The sequence below is a fragment of the Hypanus sabinus genome, chromosome 13 (assembly GCF_030144855.1).
Source record: "Hypanus sabinus isolate sHypSab1 chromosome 13, sHypSab1.hap1, whole genome shotgun sequence".
NCBI lineage: Eukaryota > Metazoa > Chordata > Chondrichthyes > Myliobatiformes > Dasyatidae > Hypanus > Hypanus sabinus.
Window position 1 is genome coordinate 31,707,510 of NC_082718.1, and position 24,433 is coordinate 31,731,942.

Consider the following 24,433-nt stretch of genomic DNA (forward strand, 5'->3'; position numbering starts at 1 on the left):
CCCCTGAAAAACCAAAAAAAGAAAGGGAGATAGTAAAAATAGCAGAGTCCAGTCACGCTGGCTGGTGACCCAGGGTCATGTTACTCTCAAGTTTCTCATGGATCTCAGTGACAGCAGAATATGAATCTAAGCTGCAGAGATCCTGACAAAGTTTTAGCAAAGTTCACATGATTGGTGATGAATCTGTGGAAGTCATTGCCACAGACAGCTATGAAGGCTGAGCCCATTGGGTATATTTAGAGCAGAGGTTAAAAGGTTCTTGATTAGTCAAGGTGTCAAGGGTTGTGGGGTGAAGGTAAGAGATAGCTATTGAGAGGGATAATAAATCAGTCATAATGGAATGGCAAAGACTCGATGGGCCAAATGGCCTAGCACTACTCTTATGTTTTGTAGTCTTATAATTACTGCCAAACTCAATTCTTGCAAATGCAAGAAACCTGAAATAAAATCCAATACACTCAGCAGATAAGGGAGTGAACCTGTATTTGAAGTCCCTAACTCGTCATCAGAAAAATAGTGATCCATAATTGTTGAATGACTGTTTGGTACATTGGTTAATTATTGTCACATGTACAGTGTGAAAACTTGTTTTGTATTCGTTATACGGATAATTTAATCACATCAATGTATTGAGGTAGCACAATGCGGAATAAAGTAACGGCTACATACTTTACTACATATGCCAGTGCTATTAAACCTGATTCTGATTCAGATTCTGGGGTAGGAGCTGTCCCTGAGCCTGAAGGTTTACAAGCTTTTGTACTTTCTGCCTGGAGGGAAGATGGGAGAGGAGAGAATGTCCGGGGTGGGTGGGATCTTTGATTGTGCTGGCTGTTTTACTGAGGCAGCAGGAAGTGTAGACAGTGTCCGTGTTGGGGACTTACATGATGTGCTGAGCGGTGCCCACGACTCTACAGTTTCTTGCAGTTTTGGGCCGAGTAGAATCAGATTCAGGTTTACTATTTAATTTTATAGATTCACCACAGTAACAGGCCTTTCCTGACCAATGAGCCCTCTCTGCCCATTTAGACCCATGTGACAGTAATCTACTAACCCATACACCTTTGGAATGTGGGAGGAAACCAGAGCACCTGGAGGAAACCCTCACAGTCAAGGGTAGAACTGATGTAATCTGTGAAATTTGTTGCTTTTTGAACATACCAAGCCACGATAACATCCTTTCTTTGGTGCAATGATGCAAATTGGTATGGGATGACAGCGACAAGCCCAGTTTATTTAACTTCATGAGGAAGTAATCAAGTTTTTATTCAAGATCAAGTTTTGTGTTATCTGTCTGTACATATATACAACCAAACGAAACAATATTCCTTTGGACTATGGTGCACCCACTATACTGTACATAGATCACACACAGCACATAAAACAAAATATTGCCATAAGTAAGTTAGTAAAATATAATTTAAAATGCATATAATGCACTGCACAGGTAAACAGTACACAGCCTGCTGTCCCAGTGACGAACCCTCACTGGTGGCAGGGTAGTGATTAGTCTCCCAGCCTGTGGGAAGAAGCTGTTACCCAGTCTGGCAGTCCTAGTCCTGATGCTGCTGTACCTCCCTCCTGACGATAGTGGGTCAAAGAGATTGTGGGATGGGTAATAGGCATTCTCACCAATGCTTCGGGCTCTTCGTCTGCAATGCTTTCGGTAAATATCACAAATTGGGTGGTGGGGGGCAGGAGGGAGACTCTGGTGTCTCCCTCAGCGATGTTTACTGTCGTCTGTAGGGTCTTGTGGTCCGATGCATTGCCTCTGCCCCACCACGCAATGATGCATCCTGACAGGGTGCTTCTGTGCTCTTGTAGGAAGGTTTTAGAATTGGGGGGTGGTGGGGAAGCTTTGAATGCCCCAAACTCGTCAGAAGGTAGGCACTGCTGTGCCTTCTTGACTAGTGAGAAGGCGTTGTGCATTAGATCATCCGTTGTGTACTCACCAAGGAACTTTGTGCTCTAGTAGGTGCGATGTGTGAAGGCAGATCGAACAGCAGAGGCCATCGGTGATGTTAAGGGATGGAATCTGTGCAAAGTCCAATGTTCAACATAGTTTGGGCAATATCAGAACTTGAGGTGATTGGCCTGTAGTCCACCGCAACAGGAAGAGAGTGATTACAGAAAGCAATTAAGGAGGAATGAGCTGCCACCGCAGAACTGTAACAACTGTGGGAATAAATACCATTGACTGATTACGTTGTAAAATATTGTTTGCAGCTGGAAATGGACAGCTACTATAAAGTCTGTGATCACTGCTGTTTTATTGGTGTTCTCGATGTATAGCGTTGGCCCATTGGTCCTTAGCGGAGAAATGGAATGTCCTGGGAATGTTGGCAGGGAAGCAGCATCCAGAATTAATTTTTCCCTGGACAGGGTGCTGGCAGCCACACAACCACATCTCCTTCATCGCTTTCCCTTGGCCGTTTGAAAGCGGCAGTGAATATTAGGAGCAGCCTTTTGCTTTCAAGCCAGCATTTTGTTAACCTGCAGGGCTGTGGTGAACGGAGGTGTCTGCCTGGCTCACTGTAGTATTCCCTGAGCAGTACCTCCAGAGAGAGAGAGAGAAGCAAGACACTTGAGCTGTTTCAACCCTTTCTCCTCCACCCCAGAAGTCATACACCCTGGCGGGGGGTTTATGCAGGGAAGAGACACGAGACAATTTTAGCCTGTGGTGTTTCCAGAGGACCAGCGCTCAGGAGAATCAGTTGGGACTGTACTGGTCTCTGGCTGCAGATGTGATGGCTACAGTCCTCTTTACCTTTGAAGATTTGCTGTACAATTGGGACAGTCTCGTCTGGAACCTCACAGCGCGAGCCCTAAGAAACTGGCGCTTTGGGAATCTTCGTGCCTTGCAGTTCCTACTGAGACCATGGTGCATCTCTCACGGTATCTATCAGGTGAGGAGCTTCTTCACCGTCACACTTCCAACTTAATGCTGAATGTAGAACAACACATACTCAATTCTTATCTCTTGTAGAATGTACCTTCCAAAGCTGACACACATACTCGACTCTTGTAGAATGTACTTTCCAAAGCTTACACGCATATTCAACTCTTGATTTTTGTAGAATGTACCTACCAAAGATCTTAAGACCATAAGACATAGGAACAGAATTAGGCCATTCGGCCCATTGAGTCTGCTTTGCCATTCCATCATGGCTAATTTATCATCCTCTCAACCCAACTCTCCTGCCTTCTCCTCATAACCTTTGATGCCCTGACTAATCGAGAACCTATCAATCTCTGCTTTAAATACACCACATGATTTGGTCTCCATAGCTGTCTGTGTCAATGAATTCCACAGATACACCACCTTCTGAGAATGCCTTTTAAATGCTGTCTCAACCACTTCCTCTGCACATAGATACCTTTGTGTACGAAATGTCTCCCTCAAGTTCCTCTTAAATCTTTCCCCCTCACCTTAAACCTCTCCAGTTCCTGATTGCCCAGACCTGGGGAAAAGACTGTGTGTATTCACTCTATCTATGCCCCTTGTGATTTTATACACCTCTGCAAGATCACCCCTTCAGTCTCCTAAACTCAAAGGAATATCTTACACACATATTCAACTCTTGGCTTTTGTAAGACGTACCTTCCAAAGCTTCCAAACTTACGAACCTTTCATTGAGTTCAGTATGACCAATAGTTCAGTATCAGCAGTTAATTAATTTCATAAGGGTTCCAGATGATCCAGAGGCTTTGGTTATCATAGAGCAGAGGGATCTAGGAGTATAAGTACATGGTTGTGATATTGAGACATGATGCATTTTAGGTTGCAGGGAGGAGGGAAGTTGATGGAGAGATCGGAGGTGTCCATGCACACCAAGTTGTTCCAGGTGACACAGTGCTGTCCTCCCTGACTCTGTGAAGTAGTGCAAAACACCAACTCACATAGTTGAGAAAGCAGAGAGAAACATGCTTCAGCGTCTCTTCTGAAAGCTTGCATTCCCTCAGCACTGTGGCCTCAGCCTGCTCTCTGTGCTCAGCCAGCTGCAGTGGTATCTGAGCTCACACTCTCTAGCTCTGAGCCACTGAGTACAGGGTCTTGTATGTTCATTATCTGGAGTATGATCTTTCAGATACAGGTTGGACAAAATTCCTGTAGCTTAATAAGACATTTGAAAGATGTGTACCACTCAGTGGCCATTTTATTAGATTCTTGAGTGGAACCCGGTGTGGTCTTCTGCTGCTGTAGCCCATCCACTTCAAGGTTCAACATGTGTTCAGAGATGCTCTTCTACACACCACTGCTCTAACACATGCTTATTTGAGTTATTGTCACCTTTCTGTCCACTTGAACCAATCTGGCCATTCTCTTCTGACCTCTGTCATTAAAAATCGCAAGGTAATTTTTTTTTGCTTTTCGCACCATTCTCTGTAAACTCTAGAGACTGCTGTGTGTGAAAATCCCAGGAGGTCAGCGGTTTCTGAGATACTCAAACCACCCCATCTGGCACCAACAATCATTCCACAGTCAAAGCCACTTAGATCACATTTCTTCCTCAGTCTGAAGTTTGGTCTGAACAACAACTGGACCTCTTGACCATGTCTGCACACTTTTATGTATTGCTGTCACATGATTAGCTGATTAGATATTTGCATTAATGAGCAGGTGTAGCTTGTAACGTGCCTACTGAGTGTATATTTAACACTCTTAGATTGCCTGGCATGAATAATGTTGATAGCCAGAATCTGTTTCCCACAGTGTCACTAGCACTCGAGATCATGGATTGAGGGTGAAAGTTGAAATATTTAAGGGGGAACATCTTCACTTGGAGTGGTGAGAGTGTGGAATGAGCTGCCAGTGCAGGTGATGGTTGCGGGTTCAATTGTAACATTTTAGTTTGGATAGGTACATGGATGAGAGAGGTATGGAGTGATATTGTTTGGGTAGAGCCCAGCATGAACTAGATGGGCTGAAGCTCCCACTTTTGTGCTGTAGTGTTCTATGATGCTATCATTATGTAGTAAGGGGTTTAAGGTGAGGTGGAGGAGGTATAAGATATAAGGCAGATTGCACACACATAGTAGTAGCTCCTCTGTGTACTTAAACACTGTACGGTAGCGTAGAAGTTAGCACAGTGCTTTACACAATGTTTTTGGGTCCATGACCCAAATTCAGTTCCTGCTGCTGTCTGTAAGGAGTTTGTCAGTTCGTCCCACAGTCAAAAGACGTGCTGATGGGTAGGTTAGTTGGTCATTGTAAATTGTTTTGAGTTAAATTGGGGATTGCTGGGTGGCATTGCTTGAACGACCAGAAAGGCCCATTCCATGCTGCATCTCAATAAGAAAAAGTGCTCTTAAATGACACTATTGTATCTGGCTTAACCACTCCTTCTGGCAGCTCGTTCCATATACTCACCATCCTCTGCATGGAAAAGTTGCCCCTCAAGAGCTTTATCAAATCTTTCTCCTCTCACTGGGAGCCCACGGCCCTAGTTTAAGCTTCCCTACCCTGGGGAAAAACTGTTATCATCAACAATGTTTAAACTTATGAAAGACAACTGGAATGTAAGAGCAGGGATGTAATACTGAGGCCTTATAAAGCATTAGTCAGACCATATTTGGAGTATGAGCTGTTTTGGGTTACTTATCTAAGAAAAGATGTGCTGGCATTGGAGGATCCAGAGGTGGTTCACGAGAATGATCCCAGGAATGAAAGGGTTAATGTATGTGACGCATTTGATGGCTCTGGACCTTGTGTCTTCTGGAGTTTAGAAGAATGGGGGGGGGGGGGTTCTCATTGAAACCTATTGAATATTGAAAGGGCTAAACAGAGCAGATGTGGAGAGGGTGTTTCCTATAGTGGAACATTCTAGGACCAGATAGCACAGCCTCAGAATACAAAGACATTCCTTTAGAACAGACATGAGGAATATCTTTAGCCAAAAAGTGTTGAATGTCTAGAATTCATTGTCACAGATTGTTGTGGGGGCCAAGCCATTGGGGTATATTTGAAGCAGAGGTTGATAGATTCTTGGTTAGTCAGAGTGTCAAAGGTTATGGAAGAAGGCAGTAGAATGGGGTTGAAAGGGATAATAAATTGGCCATGATCGAAAGACTCAATGGGCCAAATGTTATAGTTCTCCTCCTATGCTTTACGGTCTCATAAGGTCGCACTTTGTTCTCCTACAGGGTGACAGTGGCTCTGTTTTTACACTATAGCTCTATGACTTTATAATATTTAAACACAAGATGATTGAACTGTTTTGGTTTGCACAGTGAATTCCAGACCCTGACGTTGAATGGAAATGGTTAGATAGGATGGAAGTTATTATTGAGTCATGAAGTAACACATAGTTCAGACTGTGGGAAGAAACGAGATTGGCTGAGTTTATTGCTGGTGCAAACAGTTTCCCAAGTCATTTCCAAATACAGCAAACTGTGGAGTGGATGGCTTCATTAAATTCTGTCATGAGTGTTCTTTGGATTGGTCCTAATTTGAAAGATGTTGGCGAAGATTCAAAGAATTCGGAAAATGCACTGGGAAACAACAAGCAATGTCTTTATAGGATACACATACACAAAATTCCAGAGGAATTCAGGAGAGGTCAGGTAGCATTTATGAAGAGGGATAAACTGTTGTCATTTCTAGAGGAAGGGGGCAGAAGCTTGATAAAGTTTAGAGTTAAACGCAAGAGAATCTGCAGATGGTGGAAATCCAAAGAAACATACACAAAATTCTGAAGGAACTCAGAATTTTGGGTTAGGCAGCATCTATGGAGGAGAATGAAGAGTCCACATATTGGGTCGAGACCCTTCATCAGGACTTGAAAGGAATGGGGCAGAAGCCTAGATATAGAGTTAAACACAAAAAAATCTGCAGATGCTGGAAATCCGGAGTTCATTCCATATAGTCTGCAGTCTCAGCGTGAAAAAGTTGCCCATCGTCCCTTTTAAATATTTCCCTCTCATCCTAAACCTATGCCCCAAGTTTTGGCTTATTCTCCGCAGGAAAAAAACTGTTCACCCTAACCTGCCCCTGATAACTTTTTATACTTCTATGTGATCACCCCTACATCTTCTGCATTCCAGTGAATAAAGTCCTAGCCTACCCGACCTCTCCCTCTTAACTCAGTTCTTTGAGTCCTGTCAGTTTTACCTCTCAGTCAATAGAGTTATTATTGATTGCCAAGTCAATGTTGAATCTATAATGAGGCCTATTTTTAATGATGGAAATAAAGATTTTAAGGATTAGCTTTATTTGTCACATGTACGTTAAAACCTACAGTGAAGTGTGTCATTGTGTCAGTGACCAACACAGTCTGAAGATCTGCTGGGGCAGCCTGTGAATGTCACCATGCTTCTGGTGTCAATATAGCATGCTCCCAATTTAGAAACACTAACCCATTCGGCTTTGGAATGTGGGAGGAAACCGAAGCATCTGGAGCAAACCTGAATGGTCATGAGGAGAAAATATAAATGCCATAGCGAGAATTGAATCCCAATCGGTGAAAGCTGGCGCTGTAAAACGATGTACGTATGGCTGCATTACCATGCCAACCCATAGAATGTTCAAGGAAGCAAGTGATAATGCCCTTTCTCACTGAGCAAGGATGGTCCTGAATAACATGAACTCACTCTGTACTTCATGAAAGATCTAAGAAGTGGCAGCAGGAAGACCAATTGGTCTGTTCTAAATCTTTTCTGTCAATTCTACACATAGTGTGGGTCTCAAACCCACAGGGCCGATCACAGAGAATTTCTCACAGAAGGCCTGCTATTGATATTCTATTATTAGATGTCAGGAGCTGTGTTGCCGCTGAGAATAATTTTGCAGGCTTTTCTTTCCTGATCTTAAAATGTGAAATCAGCAGTTTCAGATTCTTAGCTCTGTACAAACTAACAGAATCTTGGAATGATGTTGCACAGGAGCACAGGCTCACTTTCAAGGACTCTGCAACTCATGTTCTCAGGATTATTTGTTTATTTTTAAATTCACACAGCTTGTTTTCTTTTGGGCATTGGCAGTTTCTTGGTCTTTGTGTGTAGTCTCTCATAAACTCTATAGTCTTTCTTTATTTTCCTGTATATGTGATGCACCATCAATAACTCTCGGAGACGGGAGGCGAATGATAGGCTTTTATTAGCTGCAAGAGACCACAATTAGCAGCAAGGAACCACCACACAGCATCCTGGAGACTGAGGGAGGAGCAGTGCCTCCAATCGCCTTTATACAGGGGTCAGTGGGAGGAGCCACAGGAGCAGTCAGCAGAGGGGCGTGTCCAGACAGGTATATGTAGTTCACCACAATATGCCTACAAGAAAATTAATCTGAAGGTGGTATATAGTGACATATATTTACTTTGATATGTAATTTACTTAGACTTTGAGAAAAAAGCCCTTGAGCCAAATTGGTTCAAGGTACCACCCTGACCTATCACAAACAAGAGAAAATCTGCAGATGCTGGAAATGAAAGCAACTCACGCAAAATGCTGGAGGATCTCAGCAGGCCAGGCAGCATCGATGGAAAAGTGTAATCAGTCAGGTTTCGACCCAGGACTCTGCATCAGGACTGGTGGAAAAAAGATGAGAAGTCAGTGGGGAGAGGAGAGGAAGAAATGTAAGGTAGTAGGTGATAGGTGAAATTGGAAGGGGGGAGAGGGAAGTAAAGAGCTGGGAAGACGATTGATGAAGAGATAAAGGGCTGAAGAAGGGAGAATCAGATAAGAGAGGACAGAAGACCGTGGAAGAAAGGGAAGGATGAGGAGCAGTAATGGGTAGGTAAGGAGATAAGGTGATAGAGGGAAATGGAAATGGTGAAGGAGTGGGGAGGCCATTACCGGAAGTTTGAGAAATGAATGCTCATACCGTTAAGTTGGAGACTACCCAGATGGATTATAAGGTGTTGCTCCTCTAACCTGAGTGTGGCCTTATCGCAGCAGTAGAGGAGGCCATGGACTGACATATCGGAATGAGAATGGGAAGTGGAATTAATATGGGTGGCCTCTGGGAGATCCTGCTTTTTCTGGTACCGTCCTGACCTAGTTCCATTTGCCCCATATCTCTCTAAACCAGGGGTTCCCAACATTTTTAATACAATGGACCAATGCTGTTAACCTAGAGGTCTGTGGAACCCAGGTTGGGAACCCCTGCTCTAAATCTTACTGGTCCAAAAATAAATCTAAATGTCTTTTAAACTCTAGAAGTGTACCTGCCTCTACCTCTTCCTCTGGCAGCTCGTTCAATAAACCCACCACCTTACATGTGGAAATCTTGCTTTAAATCTTTCCCTTCTCACCTTAAATCTACACCCCCCCTCCCCCCGATTTAGATTCCCCGAACCCATGACCATCCATATTACATACAGTACTGTGGCAATGTCTTAGGCACTTATCTATAGCTAGGGAGCCTAAAATCTTTGCATATTACTGCAGTAATTTTATGTATTGTACTAAACTGCTGCCTAAAAGAAAATTCATGACATATGTGAGTGATGATAAAGCTGATTCTGATAGGGGTCTCTATTGTGGACTGAGAGTGCGGAGAGGGCAGGGAGAGGGGAATTATTGTTGGGAAAAGGATGTTTAAAGGTGATGTGAGGAGAAAGTTTTTTATGCAGAGACTGGTAGGTGCCCAGAATGGGCTAGTAGTGAGGCGCTGCCTGTTGAAGGTATTTGAAGTTGGCATTGAGGGCAGTGGATCATTGTGGACCGGTGGCCTGTCCTGTGCAGTACTGTTCTATGTACTATGAGATGCTTAGTGTTTTTCTAAGTCCAGTGAAATCTTTGGGCTCTCTACATTCTGCCTATTCAGGGGTCTGGTCATTCATGGCCTTTCACTATCCCTGATCTTCACATCTCCGCCACTGGTGGCCATGTCACATTTCAACCCAACCCCTGGACCTTCCTGCCCGTAGATCTTCTGGACCCACCACAAACTCCCTTATTGTTAAACCGCCCCAATGCATTTCCCTGTGATATACTGGAAGTGGCAGCCCTCCATATTTGGGCTTGTTGGAGGATGAACCGTGGTGTGTCTGCTTTGTGCCAGCCTCATCAAGTGCAAATTAAAAACATTTTGACATGGATTTTTTTTTTGGACTCTGGGCTGGAGAACTCCCCCATGACAGTTACAGATAATTCCTTTCCTTTTCCTTCTTTGGACTGGGATAAGTGGAAGTTGAAGGAATGCTGGTTGTTTATTCGCTGTAGCCTTTCTGATGTTGGGTCTGAAATACCCATTGCGTTGATGGGCAACAGAAGAACGCAGCGGGCTCGTACACTAATAAGGCAAGGATTTGTTACCATCAGTTTGAAGAAGATAGAATCTTTCTTTCCCGATTTTATCTTCTGAATGCTGGGGCACCATGGCGGTGTAGTGGTCAGTACAACACAATTATAGCCCGAGGCATCGGAGCTCAGAGATCAGTTCCGCATCCTCTATTGAAAGGTTTGTACATTCTTCCCAAATTCCAAAGACATAGCGGGTAATAGGTTAATTGGTCATCGTACATTGTCCTGTGATTAGGCTAGGATTAAATCTGTGGGTTGCTGGGCAGTGTGGCTCGTGGGACTGGATTTTAATATTTTATATTTTATACTGTATTTCTAAAATAGAATAAAACATAACTACAAGGGATTCCTTTAGTGTTTCTGTCTCACATCTTCAGTGACCTGCGTCTATTATTGTCATATGTACCAAGATACAGCGAAAAGCTTTGTCTTGTTTCTCCTGTCTTGATCTGTTTCTACAGATCTGATCATTGCACAGTGTGTTGAGGTATAAGAAGGTAAAGCAATAACAGAATGCAGAAGAAAGTGTTACAGCCACAGAGAAAGTGCAGTGCAGGTTAAACAACAAGGTGCAAGATCGTAATGAGGTAGATTGTGAGGTAAAGAGTCCATCTTATTGTACTAGGGAACTGTTCAGTAGTCTGATAACAGTGGGATAGAAGCTGTCATTGAGCCTGGTTGGACGTGCTTTCAGGATTCTGCTCGATGGGAGAAGGAAGAAGAGAGACTGTTGGGGCTAGATGGGGTATTTGATTATGTTGGCTACTTTGCTGAGGCGGCGAGGTGTAGACAGAGTCGACGGAGGAGAGGCTGGTTATTGTGAAGAGTTGAGATGTGTCCAGAACTCTGCAGTTTCTTGCAGTCACTGGCACAGAAATTGCCCCACCAAGCCATGATGCATCCTAATAGGATACTCAATGGTCCATCAATAAAAATTGGTGACTGTCAAAGGGCACATGCCAAATTTCTGTAGCCTCCTGAGGATGTAGAGCAGCTTTTGAGCTTTTTTGGCCCTGGTTAGATCAGGACGAGCTATTTTTACTCCTGTTTACTCCTGGGTATTTGAAGCCTTCAATCCTCTTGACCACAGAACTGTTGGTATAAACAGGAGTGTTGTGATTCGGCTTTCTGAGTGCAATATTATAGAAGGCCCTTCATAAATGTAAGTTTTCCAGTTCTAGATTAAGAATGGATCAGCCTATCCACCTGTCAGTCTTTGGTTCACTGACTTCTTTGGGAGTGAGAGGTCGGCTGAGTGTGCCTGCACTGTGGATTGTATTGTTATTTCCCGTACAGAGCTGCAGTGGGCAACACTTTGGCTAGAGACCTTCATCAAGGAAACACTTCATTACTTGTCCCCAGGGTTACAGTGCACAGCTAACTAACTGGTTGCATCTGGTCTGGTGTGGAAGGGCCACTGCACAGGATCGGAAAAAGCTGCTGAAAATTGCAAATTAAAGTCATGGGCACTAGCCTCCCCGCATCCAGGACACCTTCAAAAAGTGATGCCTCAAAAAGGCGGCATCCAGCATTAAGGACCCCTGTCACCCAGGACATGCCCTCTTCTCATTGCTACCATCAATGAGGGAGGACTGGAGCCTGAAGACACACACTCAGCGATTCAGAAACAGCTTCCTCCCCTCTGCCATCAGATTTCTGAATGGACGTTGAACCCATGAACACTACCTCACTATATTTTTTGCTCTTTTTGCACTACTTATTTAATTTAATTTTTTAACATATACTTCTTAACCTAATTTACAATTTTTTAATTATTATGTATTGTGAGGAACTGCTGCCACAAAACAACACATTTCATGACATATGCCTGTGATATTAAACCTGATTCTGATTCAGATTCTAGCCAGGCTCTGCAGATGAAGACTTAAAAGCTGCAGAAATGAGTCGCATGTCAAAAAAGTACCCCTGACCGCCAAAAGTTTAACACTCCATGTTTCCTCTCATGTGCACAATGTCTGGAACTATTTCCTTCACTGTGGATATTACTAGATTTTGTGAGGCTGCAGTTGTGTGGGAGTATCATACAGCATCCACTGAGCTGCTGACAGAATTTAGAGGGAGTGCATGTCTCTTAGGTATTTGATTCAAATTCAGATAATTTATTTATCGCATGTACATCAAAACATACAGTAAAATGCATTCTTTTTGTGAATAACCAGCACAACCTAAGGATGCGCTCGGGGCAGCCCACAGATGCTGCCATGCTTTCCATCATGAACATAGAATGTCCACTGTGCTTAGCAGAACAATGCCCAACACAACAAGTGGCAAAGCAACAATGGCAAAACAAGCCCCATTCTCCTCCCTCCCCCCACCTCTCTCTCTCTCTCTCTCTCTCTCTCTCTCACTCACTCTCTCATTCTCTCAGTCTCACACTCTCAGACACACACACACACACACACACACATACACACACACACACACACACACACACACACACACACACACACACACACACACACACTCACACACTCACACACACACACACACACACACACACACCAGTCCTCTAATGCCAGTACAGCCCATCTTCACCCTCCAGACTCGGACTCGCTGATATTGAGCCTTTGACTTCCCCTGTAGGCTCACAGAGCATCCACCCACCCGTGCACATACCCGTCCTCTAACCCCAGGACAGTCTCTCTTTGGCCTTCAGACTCGGACTCGCTGATACTGGGCCTTTGACTTCCCCTGCGGACTTGGACTCACAGATATTGGGCCTTCAGCTTCCCCAGCAGATCCACAGAGGTGCCCAGACTCAGGGCTCCAGCACTGGGCCTCAGCGCTAGACTTACAATCGTCCTTTAGCCTTTGATCTTCAGCAATGATCCCATGGCTTGCCAGTAACAATGAAAGAGGACCCTGGGTGAGAACCTCGATCTCCAGACTCGCCCATGATGGAATCCCAAATGCTAGGCTTTGAACTCTGGTTTCGCTGACTCGCATATCCTGGGAGGTCACTGACCCTCATGTCTCTTGCTCACATAGAATTTCAATCCATGTCAGACATACAGACAACATGGATCACCACTGTATGTACAATGTTAGTAGGCCTCAGTAGCTTCAGAGTCACACAGAATGGAGACAGACCCATCAGCCCATCAAGTTCATGCCGGCGAAGATTCCCATCGAAGTTAGTTGAATTTACCTGTGTTCATATTGCTCTAAACCAGGGGTCCCCAATCTAGGGTCTGTGGGCCCCTTGGTTAATGGTAGGGATCCAAGGCATAAAATAGATTGGAAACCCTTGCTCTAAACCTTTCCTATCCCGTATCCGTTTATTTGCCACATATACAACCCTGAGATTCAGTTTCCTACAGGCATTCACAGCAAATACAAGAAACACAATAGAATCAATGAAAGATTGCACCCAGCAGGATGGACAAACTAACTAATGTGCAAAAAAAAAAACAACAAAAGCCTGATAGTTGGGGTAATAACTGTTGCTGAACCTGGAAGTGTGGGTCCTGAGACTCCTGTACCTTCTCCCTGATGGCAGCAGCAAAAAGAGAGCATGATTTGGATGGTGGGAGCCCCTGATAATGGATGCTGCTTACCTGCGACAGGCTTGGGGAGGGCTTTACCTGTGGTGGACTGAGCTGTATCGACTACTGTTCGTAAGATTTTCCATACAAAGGGCATTGGTTTTCCATACTAGGCCATGATGCAACCAGTCAATATACTCTCCACCACACGTTTATAGAAGTTTGTCATAATTTTAGCTGACATTCCAAATCTTCATAAACTTCGAAATGGAGGAGTTGCTGTGCTTTCTTTGTAATGGCACTTACATGCTGGACCCAGGACAGATTCTCTGGAATAATCACTCCGAGGAATTTAAAGTTCCTGACCCTCTCCGCCTTGGATTCCCTGATGAGAACTGGCTGATGGATCTCTGGTCCCCTCTTCCTGAGGTCAATAATCAGCTCCTTGGTCTTGCTGACATTGAGTGAGAGGTTGTTGTTGTGGCACCACTCAGTCAGATTTTCATTCTCCCTCCTAGATGCTGCTTTGTCACCACTTTTCATTCAGTTTACCACAGTGGTGTCATCAGCAAACTTTAATATGGGATTGGAGCTGTGCTTAGCCACTCAGTCATAGGAGTAAAGTGAATAGAGCAGGGGGTTAAGTACTCAGCCCTGTGGTGCGCCTGTGCTGATGGAGATCATGGAGGAGATGTTGTTGCCAGTCTGAATTGACAAGGGTCTGCAAGTGAGGTTGTAGAATACACCTTCTGGTGCTACTTAGACACGTTCTCAGTGATGAACCCGGGGTCATAAGATGCTTCGGGTTTTTAATAATTAGGCACCCTCACCCGAGCGACTCAGCCGGGGGTGATTAGCCCCCGACTTGCGTCCAAGTGGCTCACTAATTCACGGGTCCCCCCTCCGGATCCACAGGCACCGCGAGGCCTTTTCAGCAGCCTCCAGAATGTTCTTGGTGGCTCTTCTGCACTGCAGTCCTTTTACTCCAAGAAGTTTAAGAGTCTGCTGTAATGAATGGCCAGCAAAGCCCCGGCACCCAGCTTTGACTGGCTCACAGTGAGCTCTTCAGCCATTGCTCCAGCATTCTGCAACAAGATCGGTGTATTTAGCCCTCTTGCGCTCGTTGGCCTCTTCAATTCGGTCTTCCCAGGGGACAGTACGTTCCAGCAGAACCACTTGCTTTGTAGACTCCAATATTAACACCATATCTGGGCAGAGCGGAGTGGCTGCGATGTCCTCTGGGACCTTGAGCTGCCTCCCTAGGTCGACTTGGAGCTGGAAATCAAGGATTTAATTGCTCAAGGAGATACAGAGGCCAGTGTCTTGAAGCTTGTTGATTAGTTTTGAGGGAATGACAATATTGTATGCTACACTATAGTCAGCGAAGAGTATCCAGATGTATGTATTTTCCCTATCCAGATGTTCCAGGATTGAGTGAAGAGCCAACGAAATAACATCTGTTGTGGACCTGTTGTGCCAGTAAGCAAATTGGAGTGGATCCAAGTTGCTTCTGAGGCAGGGGTTGATATGTTTCATTACCAACCTCTCAAAAGCACTTTATCCCTGTGGATACTGGATGCTAACATTGAGACAGGTTACCATGTTCATCTTAGGCACTGATGTACTTGAAGCAGCTGGGTACCTCAGACTACTAAAAAGAAAGGTTAAAGATATTGGTGAGCATTCCGGCCAGCAAATCAACACAGGTCTTCAGTACTTGGCCTGGTACCCCATGTGGAGCGGATGCTTTCTGTGGGTTCACCCTCCTGAAAGCTGCTCTCATATTGGCCTCAGAGACTGAAATCACAGGGCCGTGGTCAAGCCTTTATCTGGTTTAAATTAAGATGGTTTATTACTGTCACATGTACCGAGTTACAGTGAAACAATTTGTTTTGCATGGCGCCTATATGGATTATTTCAAAAGGTAAGTACGTCAAGGCAGTACAAAGGAAATCAACAACAAAATATAGAATATTGTTTTACAGAGGAGGTGCAGTGCAGGTAGGCAATATGGTGCAAAGTCCACAATGACATAGATTGTGAAATCAAGAGTTAAATCTTTACAAGAGATCCATTCAATTGTCTTACAACAGCAGGACAGGACTTGTCCTTGTACCTGGTGGTATAGCTTACCAAACTTTTGTATATTCTACCTGATGGGAATGGGGAGAAGAGAAGGTATCTTGGGTGGTTGGGCTGAGCTACATCCACAACTCTGCAGTTCCTTGCAGAGCAGGTGTCATACCAAACTGTGGCGTATGAAGATAGAATACTCTGTGTGGTGTATCAATAACATTTGGTGAGAGTCAACAGGGACGTGCCAAGTTTCTTTAGTGCTTTAAGGAAGCAGAGGTGCTGGTAAGCTTTCTTGGCCACAGAGTCTATGTGACTGGATCAGTTCAGGCAGTAGTGATGTTTACACCAACAACTATTTCCATGTCAACACCATTGATGGGATGGGAACACGTGCACCGCCCCTCTGCTTGATGTCAATGACCAGCTCTTTGGTTTGCTGACATTGAGGGAAAGGGTGTTGTCTTGACACCACGCCAGTAGGCCCTGTCTTGGCTGGCTTTTTGTACTCCATTCTTCTGAATCACTTACTCATACTAAGCAACAGATCAAGACTTGCCTCCCTCCCTAACTCACCTCTGCTCCTGCTGAGCTTGTAATACACCAGCTGCTGAATCCTTTGATTATGCCCTCTCCTCCCTCACACCCACCTCTTTGATCAAGTGGACCCGATCTGACCATTTTGGCGGTAGTTTTCCTGCAGCCCAGTCCGTCACAGGAAAAGCCTTCCCCACCATTGAGCACATTTACAAGCTGCGTTGCCACAAGAAAGCAGCATCTGTCATCAGGTACCCCCGCCACCCAGGCTACGATACTACGATCAGGGAGGAGGTACAAGAGCTTTAGGTCCCACACCACCAGGTTCAGGAACAGTTATTGCTCTACAACCATCAGGTTCCTGAACCAACGTGGATAACTTCACTCATCTTTACACTGATCTGATTCCGCAACCTACAAACTCACTTTCAAGGACTCTACAACTCATGTTCTCAGTATTATTTATTGTTTATTTGTACAATTTGTCTTCTTTTGTACATTGATTATTTGTCAGTCTTTGTTATGTATAGTTTTCCATAAATTCAATTGTACTTTATTTTCCTGTAATTGCCTCCAAGAAAGTGCATCTCAGGGTTGTATATAGTGACAGATATGTATTTTGATAATAAACTTCGAACTTCACGCATTAATTGCAGTGGGACTCAGCGTAATCATGTAAGTGATGCCAAAGGAACCAACAATGCCCTGGAGTGCAGTAAACCAGCTTGTAAAGTTGCTGTGCTCATAGGCAGTGGTGCAGTCTAAGAGGAAGTGGTTTTGCATCGAAGAATCTTCACGGTGAGTGCAACCCCAACAATCACCAACTCCCAGGCAGTCTCACACACTGACAGGAAACTTTACTCGGTTTACTCCAGTTTCCTTAGTACAGAATATTACAAGTTCAGGAGGGCTTATTTATTTAGCAAAATGTACCAGGCTACTCCATAGAGTTCAATGCAGGCATTTACAGAAAAACAAAGAAATACAATTGAATTTATGAAAAACTATACATAACAAAAGTAAACAAACTGTACAAATAAATAATACTGAAAACACGAGTTGTAGAGTCCTTGTAAGTGAGTCCATAAGTTGTGGAATCCATTCAGAGTTGGGTTGGGTGAAGTTATTCATGCAAGTTTAGAAGTCTGATGGTTGAGGGGTAATAACTGTTCCTGAACCTGGTGGTGTGGGTCCTGAGACTCTTGTACCTTCTTCCCAATGGCAGCAGTGAGACGAGAGCATGGCCTGGGTGATGAGGGTTCTTGATGGTGGATGCTGCTTTCCTGTTGCAGCGCTCCTTGTAGTTCTGCTCAGTGGTGGGGAGAACTTTTCCTGTGATGGACTGGGCTGTATTATTACCTTCTATTTTGTTTTCTGTTCTTGAGCATTGGTGTTTCCATACCAGCCTGTGATGCAACCAGACAGTATAATCTCCACTGTCCATCTATAGAAATTTATCGATGATTTAGATGGTGTTTCAGAAGTAAATAAGTAATACTGAGAACATGGGTAGAGTCCTTGAAAGTAAATCTGCAGGATGTAAAATCACTTCAGCGTTGAGGTGAGTGAGGTTATCCACTCGGGTTCAGGAGCCTGATGGTTGTAGGGTAACTGTTCCTGAACGCGATGGTGTGGGCCGAAGGCTTCTGTACCTCCTGCCCTACATTAGTAGCAAGACACATTTTTGAACCATGCAGTTGATGCAAAGGCAGTGAGTGACTGGGGAACACACACAGAATGCTGAGTTCCTCCTGCATTTTATGTGTGTTGCTCGGATTTCCAGCATCTGTAGATATTCTCTTGTTTGTGGATGACTGGGTAAGACAGGAAAGAAAGAGAAGACTGTTTTATAAAATAAGACAGAAAACCCCTCAGAGGGGACCAGGCAGGAATTCTGCAGGGCTGGAAAGCAAATGGGAGAAGAATGTGAGGCAGGCATCTGGCCAGATTTTACTTTGATTCCTTTTGTTTCATGTTGCAGATGACATGGAGGTTGGTTGTTTTGTGGATAGTGTTGAGGGGAGTAGGCTACAACGGGACATTGATGGGATGCAAAGCTGGACTGAGAAGTGGCAGATGGGATTCAATCAGGAGAAGTATGAAGTGATTCACTTTGAGGCGGAGAACAGAGTTAATGGCAAAATGTTTGGCAGTGTGGAGGAATAGAGGGATCTTGGGTTTTATGTCCATTGATCCCTCAAAGCATCCGCACAAGTTGGTGATATGTTTAAGAAGTTGTATGGTGGATTAGTCATTAGTCGAAGGACTGAGTTCAAGAGCTGTGAGGTGATGTTGCAGCTGTATAAAACTCTGGTTAGACCACACTTGGAATATTGGGTATAGTTCTGATTGCCTCATTATAGGAAGGATGTGGAAGCCATAGAGAGGGTGCAGAGAAGAATTACCAGGATGCTGATTGAATTAGAGAACATGTCTTATGAAGATAGATTGGGCAAGCTAGGGCTTTTCTCCTTGGAACAAAGGAGGATGAAAGGTGATTTAATAGAGGTGTACAAGATGATAAGAGGTATAGATAGAGTGGACAGCTGTAGTCTTTTTCCCAGGGCAGAAATGGCTAACGTGAGTGAGCATAATTTTAAGGTGATTGGAGGAAAGAACAGGGAAGTCAGAGGTAGATTTTTTTTTACGCAGGAAGTGATGGATGTGTATTCTGTGTTATATAATGAATGTATTCAGCAGACCAGGTATCATCTTTACAGGGAAACACAGTAATTGATTCAGGGCAGTGACCTTACACTGGAACTGCCGCATCCCCAGTGCCCTCAGATTTTATTTTGGCTTTCTGGCATCTGCAATATTTTGCTTCTGTAAACTCTGCTGGTGACACTGACCAAGAGATAATACAGCCCTCAGGTGACTTCCTGTGGAATAACCATAAACCCGTAAGATAGAGGAGCAGTCAGTGTAAGTTCATGGACTATAAGGAGCTTTGATAATCCTGAAAGGTACCATGTCTGTGGAATGATTGTTGGTGCCAGATGGGGTGATTTGAGTATCTCAGAAACTGCAAATCTCCTGGGATTTTTATACACATTAGTCTCTGGGATTTACAGAGAATGGTGCAAAAAAAAAAATCTAGTAAGCAGCAGTACTGTGGACGAAAATGTCTTGTTAATGAGAGACGTCAGGGTAGAATGGCCAAAGTGTTTCAAGCTGACAGGAAGGCAACAATAACTCAACCACGTGTTACAACAGTGGTGTGCAGAGGAGAACCTCTGAATGCACAACATGTCCAGTCTTGAATTGGATGGACTGCAGCAGCAGAAGAGCACAAACATACAGAAACACACTCAGTGTCCACATTATTGGGCATCTCTTGTACTCAATAAAGTGGCCACTGAGCCTGCAATTGTATGCAGTATGTATTTGTGTTATAATCACTTAAGTGTATGTGTATGCTCATGAGTACATCAGTTGTATGCAACATGAGGTGTGGTGTGTATTGCAGTAAGGTAAGTGTGTATGTGATTGTGTGTCTGTCTTTGCGTGTGTGTATGAATGCACAGGTGTGTATGTATAGCTTTTTGTGTGTATATGTGTATACTGTTTATCAAGATGGTTGTAATATGTAAAATGCATACTGTCTTGAGACATTTGTGTGTATGTCTGTCTGTGCCTGTGTGTGTCTGCATTGTATAAGATAGTTGCATGCAAGATGTGAAATGAGTACTGTAGTAAGACATTAATGTGTGTGTACACACTTGTATACTAGTACGCAAGATGTGTAATGCACACAGTAGTGAAACAATCTGCGTGCACACACTTGTATAAGGTAATTATATGCAAGCATAGTGTAGTGAGACATCTGTGGGTATATGTGTATCTATGTACAGTATGTCTGCATAGTCTATATGGTTGTGTGTGGCGAGACTACTTTACCATTTCCTCTGTAGTCACCAGCAGAAATTTAACTGATGCTTCTTAAGGCTAAAAATTGATCATGGCAGCTCACCTGAACAATAACTTTGCTTCAGTTGTCATTTTAAGGGCAGTTCCATATTTTCAATTCTTTTTTATTTTGGGCAATTCTGCAGACAGCTGTTGGGTTATTACTGTGCTTAGTGTTAACAAGATGAGTGTATTTGTTCAAAGACAAAAATATCTACAGATGCTGGAAATCCAAAGCAACACACACAAAATGCTGGGGGAACTCAGCAGGCCAGGCAGCATCTGTGGAAAAGAGTAAAAGATCCTGATGCAGGGTCTTGGCCCGAAATGTTGATTGTACTCTTTTCCGTAGATACTGCCTGGCCTGCTGAGTTCCTCCGACATTTTGTGTGTTGTTTATTTATTGATCCTTCACACCTTATAGCTCATTGAGTGGCACTTTTGCTGTTTACAAGACCACTGCAGCTCAGCGCTCAACTCAGTGTGAAAGGAGCCAGCCGGATTCGAACTCAGGACCATTCACCTCGAAGTCTGGTACTGATGCCACTATACCACCGGCCGGCACGCGAGTGCATTTATAACACAGTTATGGACTGTTAGATTGTTGATAAGTGGTGATCTGGGTGGGTGCGTGCTCACTGACGCTGGCTTTCATCTCTGAACCAGAAAGCCGTGGATCGAGCCCCACTCTGAAAACCTGAGCTAAGGAATTCAGCTGACTTTCTGTTCCTCTCTCCCCACCTTCTTGCTCTAATTTCTCATTTTTTTCCAGTCCTGAAGAAGGGTCTCAGCCCGAAGCGTTGACAGTTTACTCGTTCCCATTGATGCTGCCTGGCCTGCTTTCTCCAGCATTTTGTGTGTGTTGCTGTCAATTTCCAGCATCTGCGGATTTTCTTGTCTTTTACACTCCCGTCGTTGTTTTAAGTGATAAGGCATTTTTTTCTCTCTCTCTGAGGTTTGTGAGTCTTTCAAAGTCTCTGCCTCAAAGCACTGTGGATGCATCACAGCTTGATCCGACAACAGTAAGGATGCCAAAGTAACATAGTGGTTAGTATGACGCTAGTACAGATTGGGCTGTTGGAGTTTGGAGTTCAGTTTGATCATTGGCATCCTCTGTATATTCTCCCCGTGGAATGTGTAGCTTTCTTCCAGGTTCTCCACTTTGCTCCCACAGTCCAAAAACCTACCGGGTAGGATAATTGGTCATTGTATATTGCCCCATGTATAGGTTAGGGTTAAATTGGGGTTGCTGAATAGTGTGGCCCAAAGGACCAAAAGGTCCTATTTCATGTTGTATCTCTAAGTAAATAAAATAAATAAATTGCTCTGCAGAAGTCCGCGGGAAACTGCAGGGAGTGTAGACACAGCACAGCACTGCTGTTCCCTCTTAGCTGCGTGGCTGCACGGTAACTGAAATGTTCTGGTGCAGCTAAGAAGGAACATTGGTACTCTGCTGTGACTGCAGATAAAGTTTAAAAGTTAGCCTTATTTGTCAGGTGCAATTTGAAACATCGGAATAATGAAATGTGTCATTTGTGATCAAAGCAGTCCAACACAGTCTGAGGATGTGCTGGAGGCAGCCCACAAGTGCTATCACATTTTGGGCGCCAGCTTAACATTCCCGCGACTCACTAACCAGAACCCGTGCATCTTTGGAATGTGGGAGGAAACCGGAGCACCTGGAGAAAACCCAGGCAGACACGGGGAGAATGCACAAGCTCCTTACAGACAGTGGTGGGAATTGAACTCCAATCAGTAAACGCCAGTGCTAACATGCTGCTGTTAAGCAGAAAGTTCCTGGAGATTTCTTCATTACTAACTGTATGAATGGCTCAGCTAAGTTAAAACTTCTTTTCTGAGTACAATGCATTCTCAGAACTTGACAACTGTTCAGTGAAACGTCCTCTTCTCCTTTGTTGCCGCGCTGCTGGAATTGAACATGGCTAGAAAATGCTTCAGAAACGTGAAAGATTTTCTTTGTTGTACTGTATTTTATTATACCTTTCAATTAATAAATAAAATCAAATGTATGTGATTTTTCTATCCTAAATATTCATAGTGTGCTTATTACAGAAAGCAAAAACATTTAAAGTGCCGCGCAGTTTTCAGGCTGCGTAAAAGTTTCCTGCCCAGAGCAATGGTTGGTGTACGCAGCTGTAAAAAAAATTAGAGGGGGTGTTGCTCAGCATGTCACCGAAATCAGCTTCTCCTCCGTGGACTCGTTTCTCACTGCCTCAGGAAAACAGACAGAATAAACAAAGGCCCCACTCACCCGGGATTTGGCGCTTCTCTCCTTCCCATGGGGCAGAAGACACAGAAGCTTCAAGACTGGCGCGGTAGCGTAGTCGTTAGCACAATGCTACGCAGCGCCAGCAATCGAAAGATAGAGGTTCAATGCCCACTGCTGTCTGTAAGGAGTTGGTGCATTCTCCCCGTGACCGTGTGGGTTTCCTCGGGCTGCTCCTGTTTCCTCCCACATCTCAAAGATGTACAGGTTATGGTTAGCCAGCGGTAACATACTGTGTTGGCACTGGAAAATTACAAGTGTCACTCCACTTAATAAGAAGAGAGGGGGGCAAAAAGACAGGAAATTATAGGCCAGATAGCCTGACTTCAGTGGTTGGAGTCCATTATTGAGACCATAAGACATAGGAGCAGAATTAGGCTACTTGGCCATTGAGTCTGCTCAACTATTCCATCAAGGCTGATTTATTATCACTCTCAACCCCATTCTTCCTGCAACCTTTGATGCCCTGACTAATAAAAACCTATCGAGCTCCATTTTAAATATGCCCAATGACTTGGCCTCCACAGCCACAGGCAAGGAGTTCTACAGATTCTCCACCCTCCACTAAAGAAATTCCTCCCCATCTGTGTTCTAAATGGAAGTTGTGCCCTCTGGTCATTGACTCCCCCGCTATAGGAAACATCTCCACATCCACTCTATCTCGGCCTTTCAATATAAACCCTAACCTTAATGTATGTACAGATGCTATGAAAAACTTAACTGCAACAGCATCACATGCACAGAGCATCACTAAGCAGCATCTGCAAGAAAAACAAATTAATCATAGATTGTGGATAATTTTTCAAGTAAGAACAAATATAAATAAAGTCCATTTTAATCCAAGGTGGTTGTAGTGTTACTGTAGTGATTTGGTAAGTTAGTGTTAACCCATTCAACATTATATCTCCAAGAGTAACTACCTACCCCTCCCAACCCTGATGCCGATAAAGTTTAAAAGTTAGCCTTATTTGTCAGGTGTACTTTGAAAATCGAAATAGTGAAATGCATCACTTGTGGCCAGAACAGTCCAACGTTGTCCGAGGATGTGCTGGAGGCAGCCCACAAGTGCTGCCGCACTGTGGGTGGTTGCATAGCATTCCTGCAGCTCACTAGCCCAAACCCGTACATCGTTGGAAGGTGGGAGGAAACCAGAGTATCTGGAGGAAACCCTTGTGGACATGGGGAGAACGTATAGGCTCCTTACAGATAGTGGTGGGAATTGAACGCCAGCACTATAAAGCAATTGCGTTAACCGCTACACTAAAATGCTGCTGTTATGCTGGCAGTTCTTGGAGATTTCTTCATTACTTACTGTATGAATGGCTCAGCAAAGTTAAAATTTCTGTTCTGGGTAAAATGCATTCTTAGAACGTGACAACGGTTCAGTGAAACGTCCTCTCCTCACCAGTGCAGCAGGGAACTATACTGCTAATTCTTAGAAGTTCACAAGTAATAACAAATATCTCATAAAGGAAGCATGGTTGTAATTACATCTGGAGCATTCTGTCAGCCAGAGTCCAGGCCTGGGGGGGGGGGGGGGGGTGTGCCTGTTCATTCTCCCCTTTCTGAGCTAAGCACAATATTGGGAAGAGGGAAGGGGGCTAGTTTAAACAGCCACTGTTTCAACGGAAAGGAGCTTAAAGGATCTTTATTTCCAAAAAAAAAAGATAATGTGGGACGGTGGAAGTATGTTTGCAGTGACACAAAGATGGCATGCTGGACTGTGCTCATGTTCTCAGTATTATTTTTTAATTTGCGCTATTTGTATTTTAAAAAATCTTTTAATTTTTTTATTTATTTTTGTTACTTATTTAGAGATACAGGCCTTCAGGCCCTACAAGCCTCACCGCCCAGCGATCCATCTTTTTAACCACTA

The 24,433-nt window shown here is 44.0% G+C and overlaps 1 protein-coding gene across 2 annotated transcripts in view; it reads left to right on the forward strand.

Annotated features, from left to right (window-relative positions):
* Nucleotides 1-24,433, forward strand: part of frmd4a (FERM domain containing 4A) — a 359,939-nt gene that overhangs the window by 81,566 nt on the left and 253,940 nt on the right. Inside the window, exon 1 of one of the 2 annotated variants that reach the window (XM_059987418.1) lies at nucleotides 2,642-2,906. The exons of the other annotated variant lie outside the window; for it this stretch is intronic. Coding sequence (XP_059843401.1) covers nucleotides 2,748-2,906 — 159 coding nt within the window. The 5' untranslated portion in view covers nucleotides 2,642-2,747. Of the gene's footprint in view, nucleotides 1-2,641; nucleotides 2,907-24,433 lie in introns of those variants that run through there. 2 annotated transcript variants of the gene reach the window in all.